This window comes from Aquila chrysaetos, chromosome 1 (assembly GCF_900496995.4).
Source record: "Aquila chrysaetos chrysaetos chromosome 1, bAquChr1.4, whole genome shotgun sequence".
NCBI classification, from domain to species: Eukaryota; Metazoa; Chordata; class Aves; order Accipitriformes; family Accipitridae; genus Aquila; species Aquila chrysaetos.
In genome coordinates, this window is record NC_044004.1 from 81,998,488 (window position 1) to 82,010,674 (window position 12,187).

The 12,187-nt window shown below is 45.7% G+C and overlaps 1 protein-coding gene across 1 annotated transcript in view; it reads right to left on the minus strand.

Moving 5' to 3' along the window:
* Nucleotides 1–4,781: 4,781 nt before the first annotated feature.
* Nucleotides 4,782–12,187, minus strand: part of ALPK1 (alpha kinase 1) — a 50,504-nt gene continuing 43,098 nt past the window's right edge. The window contains exons 12-15 of the mRNA XM_030027852.1: nucleotides 11,556–11,709; nucleotides 10,311–10,473; nucleotides 7,521–7,707; nucleotides 4,782–6,897 (exon numbers count right to left, since the gene is read on the minus strand). Of these exons, the coding sequence (XP_029883712.1) occupies nucleotides 6,701–6,897; nucleotides 7,521–7,707; nucleotides 10,311–10,473; nucleotides 11,556–11,709 (701 nt within the window). The 3' untranslated portion in view covers nucleotides 4,782–6,700. The remainder of the gene's footprint in view (nucleotides 6,898–7,520; nucleotides 7,708–10,310; nucleotides 10,474–11,555; nucleotides 11,710–12,187) is intronic.

Sequence of the window (12,187 nt, forward strand, 5' to 3'; positions counted from 1 at the left end):
AACGTGGACGGTGCTGGGGTGGCTGCGACACACAGCCGTCCCCTTTCCCTCGCCTCCCCTCCCCCTGCTTTTATTAAAAAGAAGAGCGAGTGGACCAAAGCTGATGGCATATTTACCTTCATGAGTTTTAAAAAAAGTTAATTACTGCTTGGAGCAAGTTGGTATGGCTGTCCTGAGCTGTCTTTTATTAGTAGTCGCCTTCATTAATTTCCCTCGCTGGATTTGCTGCTAATAGCTGCTTGGTCCTGGGCAGCACAAAGCAGCATCTGTGCCATTGAGCAGAAAAGCGGGAGTCAAGCAAAGGGGGGTATTGGGGGCGGGGGGGGGGGGGGGGGGGCGACGCCGTTTGCAAATCAACCTCTATTAACGTGATGGCCTAGCTCGGAGGGGACGGCAGCCCCGGTAGCCGGCACGGAGGGGAAAGCAATTTGGGCTTCATTTGGCTGTTACCGAGGGAGCAAAGGCACCCGCTGCCAGCCGGGGTTACCCTGGCACCCCTGGGTGCTGGCTGTGCCCCCCTTGTACGCCCCCCTTGATGGGGAAGGGAAAGGGGATGCTGGACCTGCCTCTACGGGACCTGTGCCCCCACCTCGGTGCTGCGGGTGCTCCGGTCCTGCGGCACAGACTGCTTCGAGCAGGGGAGTTAAGCAGGATCTAGCAATAACCGAATTATTAATAACTCGGTGTCTTTTGAGGAAGGGTACGCTCCGTCTTAAAATGAGCTTGGCAGAGAAGTTTTCTGATTAAAGAATGGGATTAAGTTCTATTTGGAGGGTCGCCAAGGGCAGGCTGCGGGGAGGGGGGCTGGAGGCACCACGGGCTCACACGAGCCGGGGCAGCGGGTGGCTGCGGAGGCCGACAGCCCCATCTGCTCCCGCTCTGCGGAGGGACACGGGAGATGATTTCATCCAACTGGAAAAAAAAGAGGGTGGTGTGTGCCGTTCCCGGGAGAGGGGTGACAGCAGCACGCTGCTGCCACGGGGCCGTCCCCGGGCTGCTGGCTTCCCTGTGGGGCTGGGGAAGGCACCCGGGTGCCGGTGCAGGGACTTGCCTCCGAGGCGGCAGGTGACAGTGACACTTATCGGCCCATATTTTGCTGCAAATATCCCCGTCCTGGTTATTTCAAGGGAGCAGCGGTTACAACAGTACGTCACGCCACCTGTAAAGAGCGTGCTTTTCCCAACACGCATGCAATGCCTACAGATAGAGCTGGGCGTGCTTGGTTTCCCTTCCCCTGGGGGCTCCCCCAGCATCGGCGGGGGGCCCCCCACGGCTCTGCCGGCCGGGGAGCAGGATGGACTGGGAAAATTCCCGCGCTGGGTGCCAGTCCCGTGCCTGCAAGAGCAATCCCACCCTTGCCACCAAGCCATACAGTGGGAAGGAGAGGGCCGAGGAGGCTGGTGCCGCTGCGTTCAGCAGCAGCGCTGAATTTTGCCAAGCAGAAGAGATTTGGCAGCGCAGGCTGCCTTTCTGAGCTCGCTCACGTGAAGCTTTCCCCTCAGTACCCATGAATAGCTCTTTCTGGCAAAGGACCGATGCCTAAATCCAGCAGCTGGGCTCTCAGGGCAGCTGATGCCGGGTTTATGGCAGCGGGGACGTGCTGCCTCGCGTGCAGGGGCTGCCTCACAGCTGGAGGGGTCACCCCGTGCCCGCTCTCCGCTGGCCTTAACGGCCCAGGATGCTGCTGACTCGGAGGGAGAGGGACGGAGGCAAGCCTGGCTCAGCCTTCTGTTGTCGGAATAACCGACGCCGCATCTTTTGTAACAGAAGTTCCCCAAAGTGCTTCGTAGTGACATTAGGTATTGGCAGAAGAGCGAGAAAATCATTCTCCCTGTGGTTAATAGGCTTTGGCTGCATCAACTTGTTCCCTCTTGATATCGAATTTACTAACTTTTATGCATGAGTACACAACGGTGCGGAAAGGTAAGCGGGCAAAACCTCTTTAAAAAAGTACCTTCCCTAAAGGACAGGAAAGTATGTCACCACCTTGTCAAGAGCAGGACGTTTTTGTACCTGACTTACTGTAGCACTTGCATTGGGTGTAAACTCAAGTCCCTGAGCTGGCTGCTTTAGCTGAGAGGAGGAAACGTTTCTTCAGGCTTTATGTCCCCACAGTTAATAATAATATTTCACTGTACCAGCACAACACAGTTTTGCTCATTTTGTAGAGACCACACGGTGACTGGCTCTTAATCATCATACCGAGCTCTTACGTTGGACTTTGGAGTGTGTTATAATTAATCAAGTGCAAAAAGCACCCTTGGTGGCAAGTTACTTAATATAATCCACTGCATTTCTAAAAAAAAATCCCAAAACCCAAAAAAGTATTCCCTAAGTCTTGGTCAGTTCAAATTACTTTCTTCTGAAAGCAGAGGAAATAGCGGAACAGCAATTTTTTTGATCAGTGGCTCTAAGATGAAACTCCCAGCCAAATATTAAATGCTCCATCATCAGCCTAAGTCAACTATTTATTTCCCCCAATAATGACCTATTTATACCACAAATATGAAACAATAATTTAAGTTCTGTGTGTTCTGGGCCATGTGTGTGCCTAAGTTCTTCAGGCGACAAGGTTATAGAGGACATTAATCCAGGATTTCCAGTATCCAAGCCCTGCATGAAGACAGCGTGCCTGCATATGTGAAGGACAGATATGTCTGAATTTGTGCCCAAGCCTGTGAAGAGTAAGACCAGTAGGAGCTGCGGGGTTAAATACAATGATGTCTGTTTTAACATAGAACTGGACAAGCTGATACTCGATACTAACTTTTAACTGTGAGTAGCGGTAACTTTGGCTGAGATGGTAAAATGTGTGCTACAAACCAACAAAAGAAATCAGCTGCTAAATGCAAATGTCAGGAAGAAATCAAAATATTAACATTTCCCACAGATCGACCTATTCAGGAGCATATCTAAATGTGTTCTTTTTTTCTTTCTTTGAACAAGAGGCATAAGCTGGAAAAGGCATTACTTTTCAGGGGTCTCGAAACTGCGTGTGCTATTACAGCAGACATCGCGGGGCCGGCTGTTGGCAGCGTATTAGGACACTTTGTTCTGCAGAGATTGTCCGGGAGGTTTTGTTTTGCTTTTAATTGTCTCTATAGAGAAGGGAAAGCCTCTGCAGAGAGGCTTTAACACAGCATCTCTGCTGCCTATTAATTCCCGAGATCTTGCTAACTAGCTTTGTTTCCTCTTTAGAGCTCGGCGCTCTCTTTTGCCGGAGCACGAAGCTATGTATGCGCAGCGTTTGTCACTTGGTTAAAGCCAGCATTTCCCTACTGCTGCAGACAAGGCCGTCCTTTATTGGCCGCAGAACAAGATAACGGACTTAATCTTCCCAGTAACACGTGAGTTTTCATGTATCACTTTAATCTGCGAAACACTGGGGCCGAGTGTACCGTCACATGCCGATTTTACTTTTCTATGAGCGAGTGACTCCCGGGCTCAATGATGGATTGTTTGCTCGCTTTTAACAACAGTCAAGATGGTGAATGCCCCGGGGTGATAGACAGTGTGCAATGGGAACGGCAGCAAATCTGATGGCCCAGTTCAAGTTCACCTGACAAAGCTGAAGCAGTCTGCAAGCAGCATTCGAGAAAGGATTATTCACACTAGCATTATATTTTTGAATGCATTTTTCTTCCTGCGCAGCTGCCCAGCTCCCCAACACTGAAGGTTTATGCACCATAATAAAGAGATTTAATTTTTTTTTTTTCTTCTCTTGCTTCTCCCTCTTTACACCTAGTTCTAATCGGTCAGTGCAGTGATGGGGCATCTTTCCAAACAACTCGGCACAAACATCACCTAGAAAACAATAGCATTGCTAAAAAGTGGGAACAAAAGCCTAAAAATCTCTGCTGGCTGCAGAAACAAAAGCGGATGGTTTTGTTAAAGCTAACTCTCTGTTGGGGACCCATCTTTTCATGGAAGTTTGATGCTGTGTTCCCTTTCTCATCAGGAAAATCTTCCCAAGGAAACGATCCCAGCCTTTCAGCTCGGGGGCAGTGGGACATCAAGGCTTTGGAGGAGAAGAGAAGAATTTGAAATGAAGGCAGCTTTTCACTGCTGATGGAGCGGGAAAGCTACCTACCATTTTTCAAATGAAGAGCCCCGTAATACACGTGGGAGTGCACATGCATATGTGTGCGCACACACATACTCTGGAGGTGCTGGCATGGTCTTGCAAGAGTAAAATCTAGGTTTCATCATGGCTTCTTTTGGCTGGAGAGGCAGCAACAAACTTTAGCTCCAGTCCTGTGTCTTATTCCAGTAGTATGTGGCACCGATGAGGGGAATAGGTATAACTGTTGCTTGAAGTTTCCCTGAAGTAGCTTTACTGCCTGCCAGTTAGGCTAGTAACACCAGGAAAGATGTGCTGGAAGAAAATAAGATCACTTTCCTTCTCCTGTGGAACAGAAAATCAGCTGCAACCTGTAGATGCAAAGATACACCCTCTGCTTTTAATCAAAATTTGCAATGCATCCCTGACAGAGGCTTAAACAAGCATCCTCCTGGAAGCCCATGCAGGTTTATCGTCCATTGGAAATGAAGGTTGAAGCCCACTCATCCTGGCCAGGTAACTCATTAAAAGTCTGTCCGCAGTAGATGTAAAACGGACAGCCAAACTTCTTAGGACTAAAATGCATTAGTCAGCCTACTTGATTTGAAAATGCTTTTTTCATCATAGCCTGAATGTGGGTAATATTGCCAATAGTTTTTTGGTTTGTTTTGTTTTTTCAACCAGACACTCCAGTTGGCTTAATTCAGCATTAAAGGGGCGCAGCGTTTTGTGTGAGGAGCTTCCATCCCCTGTTTTTTACGGCTGTTTTCTTTACAGCGCATGTATACATTATCTGATCATGCCAGCAGGTTTGACTCTTTTCAGCTAACCAGCCTGTGCAGGGGAAAAAGAAAAAAAGATTTCAGCTGTCCAGCTAGAATTCATGAAGTTGGGAGGGCACTGCTTTCCTCCACGTGCTTCTGAAATTTGCTGTGACAGAATAACTCTAGCAGTTGGGTCTCTTGGAGGTGTGTGAGCGCTTATCAGTATGTGAATTGCTGTAGGTGTCCAAGGAGGTCACATGAATTAATTGCAAGCTTTAGTTTAAAAAAACCCAAACAACAACAACAAAAACCCCACAAAAGATTGTTTCATAAAAAGTAAAAGGCTGCAGCTGCCTCTAACCCAGGCAGGCGCTACTGAAGCATGTGGCCAGCGTACATGCCACGGGCTGTTCAGTCCTGGTGTTAAAAATCAGAGGCTCTCTGAATATGCTCAATAACAACCACAAACAATAACAAAAATACTGCTGAAACGTTGGAGTTAAAGACCTAAGTTGCAGCTGTTAGCACGTGTGATAGTAAAGCGTGTTCCTAGCACAGGCGGAGTTGTCAAGAAACCCCCCCATCGTGTAGGTACAAGTTTAGTCTTTGTCTGTACGAGTGGAGTGGGGTGGGAGGAGCAGGGTCTGGGTGTGGGCTGTTGGTAGAGGCAAGGTGTTAATATATCACTTAAGTATTATCGGACGTCTGTTTTACTTTCATAAATGTATTTTCTGGGATGTGCCAGAAAAGCAGCAGGTTGGCAGCTCTGCAGGCTGTAGCTCCACCAGCACCGAGGCACAACCCATCGGACGCATCATCCTTGCTGCTGGCAGCAAACTGCAAGCCTCCTTCTGTCTGCTTCTGTCGGGGACTCGGCTGAGGAAGGCGCCTCTCATTCCCAAACACCTTCCACCTCACAGGTCTGTGAGGCTGGTGACAGAGGCTGAAAGGGAGGGTGTGCTTTGCCTGCCTAGTTGGAACCAAAACTGGCACTGAGGCTGCTTACTCTGTGCTTATCAGATGCTGGACTCCCCCCAGAACCGCTCCTTTGTACAAGCGGCTACGCTCACGTGCAGTGAGATTATCTGTGGGAATTAGTTACGGAATTGGTCACCAAATCTGCGGTGCTCACAGTTTCATTACAGGCAGAAGAGATGTGCCGTCCTTAAGTGAGAACTATTCTTCTCATGGGAAAGTCTTCTGAGAGTTTGTTAAGTGTAGCAGTCCTCAATTATTCATGTAAAGCAAATCTTGGTTCAAGAACACTATTTTTTCCTTGCAGAGCTTTCTTGGCTGTTACAGGCAAAACCATATTTCCATCTGTTTAGATGTTGTGTGGTCGCGTATGCACGTATACACCTCTGAAAAAAACTTTGTTACTTTTTAAGCAAACCAAAACATTACCATTTGTTCCCTGAAGCATTTATACAAGTTTTTGAAAATTTTACAGATGGCTGAAATACAACTCTCTGCTTCTGTCTCACTCTATTTCACATTTCATTTCCAAAGAGCAGATGGTACCCATTGCCCTTATTGGGTCTGAATGCATTAGAAGTTTATACAGTCTTGTAGTACACCTCTAGCTGAATATGGGAGGCTGTTTTCTTACTCTTCTCATGTTGTGCTGTCAATTCTTACAGATGGTTGTAACAGGATGAGGTTCAGACGGTACACAAGATGGTAACATGGTACTACCAGCCTGGATGCAAAGACCAGAACTTGCCAAACTCGTGCAGGTAATGACTGACCCGACTCACGTGGGTATTGTTTCAGCAGTTCAGCGGCTCTCACAAAGACAATATGCTCCTAAAGGCGTGTAGTGTAAAGTTACTATCCAGCTTATGGGTCATTCTTTGTGTGATTGTCTTGTGCAAGTCTACATAGGCAGCTCTACTGAGGGTCTTGTTAAAGAAAGGCAGCGACAGATATCATTGCACTCCACATGTTGATTATTAAAGAAGTAATAAATTCCTTTCTTACCGAAGTTGGAGTGTGAAACATCTTTGCTATTAAGAGAATGAATCTGGGGGTCTGTGAGGTAGATGAGGCCTTTCCCGTTACCTGTCACCCAACCTGTAGAAGAAAAGATACACCTTGCTATCGAACATCACAGCTTTTGTATTATCGTACTCAGGACTGTCTGCCTGGCACATCCCACACACTGTGAATGTCCCTTCAGTGATTCCCAGTTTGCATCTAAGTCAGCAAAAGCAGACCCCTAAGAGGTAGATAATGAATATTTAATGAAATGAATATCCCAAAGATACCTGCGTGCTAAAGTTTGAGTCTGAATGGTTAAGAGCCAAGGATAAAACCTAAGAGCTCAATTCTCCATTAGCTGAACAGGGGACCTTTTTTCAGGCTTGCCAATTTTAGGAAGGAGGAAGCGTGACAAAACCCGCTGCCTCTTTTAATGATTCTCCTTTAGATGGTTCCAGAAGACACATCCTTGCAGACTGGCTTTAGCCTAATTGCATGCAGGCCACTCCATGGCATGAAGCTGTGGCACACTTGGGAGCGTGCGGCTTACGTGCTTTTGCTGTGATGCAGTGGAGAACAAGAGCACTGCTCAAGGCAAAAAAATACCTGCACATCCCTCCCTCACTTTACGTCATTTAGAGACAGTACGCCCTTTATATAGCATATTCTGCAACATGAGAGGACACACAAGAAATGAAGTTCGCTGTAATACAAACCTTGCAGATCAACAACAACGTCTGTTCCACTGGAGAACTCATAGGAGAAATGGCCGTAGGCCAGACCGTACTCTGTGGCTTTGTACTCATTCTTCACTACCTTCGTGTTATTGGACAGCTTCACAAACTCCCCAAGGATGTAGGGCTCCACACTCACACATCCTTTTATAGTTCTGTCTTCCAGTATCTGAAAAGAGAGTGTTAATGACAGTCATGTGAGCAGAAATGTGAAAACAAGGATGCTAAAGCTCCTCTAACTGAAGTTTTGTTTTTTCCTCCTAGAACTTTCCATCATAAGATGGATGGAAAGAGTCTCCATGTTAACCCATGGCTGATTCAAAACACAGGCTGTTTAGATGAGGAGCTCACGTTTAACTAGAACAAAAGGTGGAACAAGATCCAACACAAAATCAGCCTGACAGGCCAAACTCCACGAGCAACGAATTCTACAACTGTCTAGTTTGTCCAGCAAATAGGAAGCTTCTTTCAGGAGACTATGTCTAAAGAATAAGCTAGAAAGGATTTGGCTAAACCTGCACCTGGTCCTTCTTCAGTGTGTAAATAACCAGTGGGAGGTTTTGAGAGCTGTTTTAGTCATTTCTATGTTCAGAGACTTGTAAGTACTCATGCCAGACTCTCATTAGGTCTTATTAGCGAGTGGCATAGAGCCAGATCTGGTGCCAGAACGGCTAACAGAAATAGCGATATGCACAGCATGCTATCATATACCTACTCATAACAAAACAGTGAATTCAGCTCTGTACTGTAGAGGGTAGCTCTCCATATTTGAAACACAAGTCAAATTGAAAGTTAAGCATACGAATACAGAAAAGATCCTTTACTTTCCCACTAGGGGCTGGATGACAGCTTTAACCTCTGTGCCAGGTCACCCAGATGAGGCTCCCGCCTCTAACGATCAGGCTGGGTGCTAGCACAGCAGGGCCATTTGCCTCGTGGCTTTGCACGCTGTCCTCACAACCATAATGCAGAAGAAAGAGGGTAGAAGCAAGAGCTGTCCTGGCTACAGTTACATGAAACACATAAGGCCAGTGTGATCTGTGCATTAAGACTTGAGGGCACGTCTAATGCAGCTTCCTCAGACTCCATGTGTTTGGAACTGAGTGGGCAAACCAGCATCTCCCATGACCAAAAGTGGCTGTTGCTTTGGTTGAGCTGTGGGTGGTTTTGTTGTTTAAAAAGACTAACCCCAAAGTGCTTTTTCTTGAAACTTTTAGCTTCAAGCTCCTTTTTTTTTTTTGCAACCCGCTCAAGAGACAGAGTCATTCTGGTGACTTTGCTGGCCCTTCCTCCCAGGTTCTCTCAGATAACTCCACATCCCAGCCAGCTCTCAGCCACTCGGTTCTTGCGGCTCTCAGCAGGCCATCTCTGATGCTGGACCCTTGGGATGGAGGGACAGAAATGTGCCTCATTGATATGTGGCTGATGGAACCGTGGCCTCGCTGAAGCTCATGGCCCTGCCAATTCCACCAGCCTTTCTTCACCAGTCCATGTACGCTCGGCTGCAGGGAAGGCACAGGCATTTCCTTCTCATGACTGAGTACAGCCCACACAGGTGGAGAAAGAGATACTGGTTGTGCTGTCAGGGACAATCGGAAAAGGAGCAGGCTGTAGGGCATTGGATCAGAGGTGAGGTTGTGTCAACAAGTTAACTGAACTGTGGTTTAAAGGTGTCCGTGGTCTAAAGGTGTCCTATTCTATGCTAAAGGGTTGTTATTCAGGAAAAGAGCTTTTTGTGACAGCCATTTGAAGGATGACTGAGCTGCCAGTGTGATATGGCCATGAAAAATGCAGGTCTCACTAAGGGTAAGGATTCCTATTGCGTCTGCAAAAGGCGTGGAGGAGTCTCAAGAGAACACTGTACAGTTCTGATCATCAGTATTTAAGAAATGGGAGTTCAAAGTAGAGCAGGCTCAGGGCTTCACAGGTGAACAGGGGAAGAGAGACCTGTATCTTGATGTGACATGAAAACAAGCTTGGCTTCCCCAGGCTACAGAACACAGGCTACGAGGGGATGTTTTTGCTACACCTTCCTTAAGCCTAGGCCTCAAAGTAGTTGTGAGAAAGACAATAAATATAAATTCACTACTTTTAGGTCAGAAAATAGCAGAAAGTTTCCAGACATCAAGAAAGCAGCTCTAGAATGATTTCTTATGGGAAGCAATGAAGGTTAAAACATAAAACACTACACAACTGCTTTTAAGATGGGCTTAAAGAGTATAAAAAGGGATTATGCAGTGCTGTTGCCTGCGGTATCAGGGCACTGGACCTGGTGGACCTCGTGGAATCACGAGGAGGTCCTTTCCAGTCCTGTGTTCCTGAAATTCAGCATCGTGCAGAAAAGGCCTCAAAGTTGTCCTGCAGCAAATCAACTGGCCTGCAAGAACCTCACTTGCTGGGTTCTAGTGAGGTTTAGATGTTTTTGTCGTGCTTAAAATGGGTCACTTTGCTGTTCAGATTTCATAACTACCCCTGAAAACAGATGTCCATATACTGTCATATGATATAAAAGGCTGGGTAACTCCTGGGCTTTATTTACATTTCTGACTTCTAGCAGTACATGGCATGTTTTCTGCCAGTGCACCCACAAACTTGTGGCTCTGCAGGTAGGTGTCTTCTGTCCTGAAATGAACAACTGCAGCTACCAGATAAGATCACATGAATGATACCATGTCATCTAGAGGTAGCCTAACTGCTAGCGTTTTAAAATAAAAATTGACTTAAGACACTCTTCCCATCAATTCCTTTGTATTGCTTAAAGACAGCTCTTACCAGGAGTACTGCAGATGGGATGTAAAAGATTTGGGTAGGGAGCTTTTGCTCATACAGCCTTTTGTTGAATTCCGTCACGTAGTACTGGGCAGTCATTTGCCGTTCCACATCACTGAAATGATGAAGAAGTCCTTTTTCTTCTTTATATTCTTTCCCAACATACCTAAACAAGAAGAGAAGTGTTTGGTGTAGTCAGATTTGCAGCAGACTGCACTTGGGAAGCCCTACTTGTGATACAGAAACATCACTACAAAGCAGAGCTTGGCTGTACAGAAGCAAAGCCAGCTGTTGGTGCTGCATTTAAAATGGTAGTGATTAAAGTTGGGTTTTTATTCTTTTATAGCTCTTACAGGCATAAAATGCTGTACTGATCAATCAAATCCTAGGATGGGGGTTTCATAACACCGCAATGTTTAAAGCCAACTCTTCTTGACTCTGAAGGGAGACCTGACTCAGAGGTACTTAAAATACTGTTCTTAACCCATAATAATTCATAAGCTATTTCAAATAACAATCCTAAATCTGCAACTAGCAGTTAGCAGAGTTCTCCTGGTGCAGAGGCCTTTATGAGGCAAAGAGGTGATTTTAATCCTGCTTTCGTAGCAGATGCATCCATTGCATAAACCTGCTGCTAAAATTAAAGAAAAGGAACTGCATCACCTTTTTGCCTATAGGTATTGTGATCTATCTATCTATCTATCTATATTGCTAATTCTCTAATGCAAAGCTAGAAGTCAAATAAAAAGGAAGCAACATTTAAGCTCCCATGAGATTATCCCAGCACAGACAAAGGTGAAATCAGGCCTAAGAGCTGTCATGAGCAAATGAACACTAACATGGCTGTTAAAAGACAACAGTGAAGTAGCTTTTTCTTCCCAGAAATTAAGAAGTAGAGAGTTACATGGAGCGATGGGAAAGATTGCCAAAACGCCCAAGAGATTTGGGAAAGCCATAAAACATTCTTGCTACAGACTATCAGTCAAAATCTAACCAAATGTAAACTAGGTTGAAACAGACTAAAGAAACAATCTTCTCCCACTGTGACTATGATTTCTGTAGTTGTCCAAGTAAAAACTTGTACTGTCTTCTGAAAATACTTGATAAAAGCTACTGTATAACAAGGCACTAGACTAGCTGAATCTTAGGTGTAAGTGTAAGACTAATCTTACCAGACAGTTTTCATTCACATTTACACAGAAGTAGCAGTCATAAACATTTTGTTTCAGAAATTGGTTTGGTCAATACCTTCCCAGGCTTTCTTCTTGGTGCAGGAAGTGTATCCAAAATGCATTTCTCTGTTTGCCTTCCTTTGCCACGTCCAGGTAGTCCCCAATGAATACAGCCGTTTCTTGGCCTGTCCAGAGGCCTGATTTCTTTGAGTATTTTAATAGAAGAGCAGCTACAAAAACAAAACACCACAAATAGAGTGGACAACTCCACAAGACTGCTCTAAGCCTTTGCTGAGGGATGAAATAACCAGCACCCAGGACGTAAGATATCCAGGCTTCTCCGAAAGCAAAGTACAGGGCTATAAAATATATGGTAAGAGGTATTTAGGTGCAGAATTGGATATTTTACATGAAGGACAAAAAATTGCTGAACGGGCTTGTGACATGCAAGATGGGATGAGCCCTTAGTGGGTTTTAATTAATGAGCTCAGTGAAGCAGCCTAAAGTGGTGTTGCTCTTAGCTTCTGTATTTCTAAGTTTATTGATCAAGTGTCTGCATATTAAGGTATGGCTGTTATTTATGATTAACTTATTAATCATTATCTTAAATACACAGTTTGCAGGGATGAAATGTGGAATCTAAATGGGCGACAAAACCAGAGACTCAAGTAATGGGGTAGAAAGGGCTTGATGAACTGGCACAGGGAG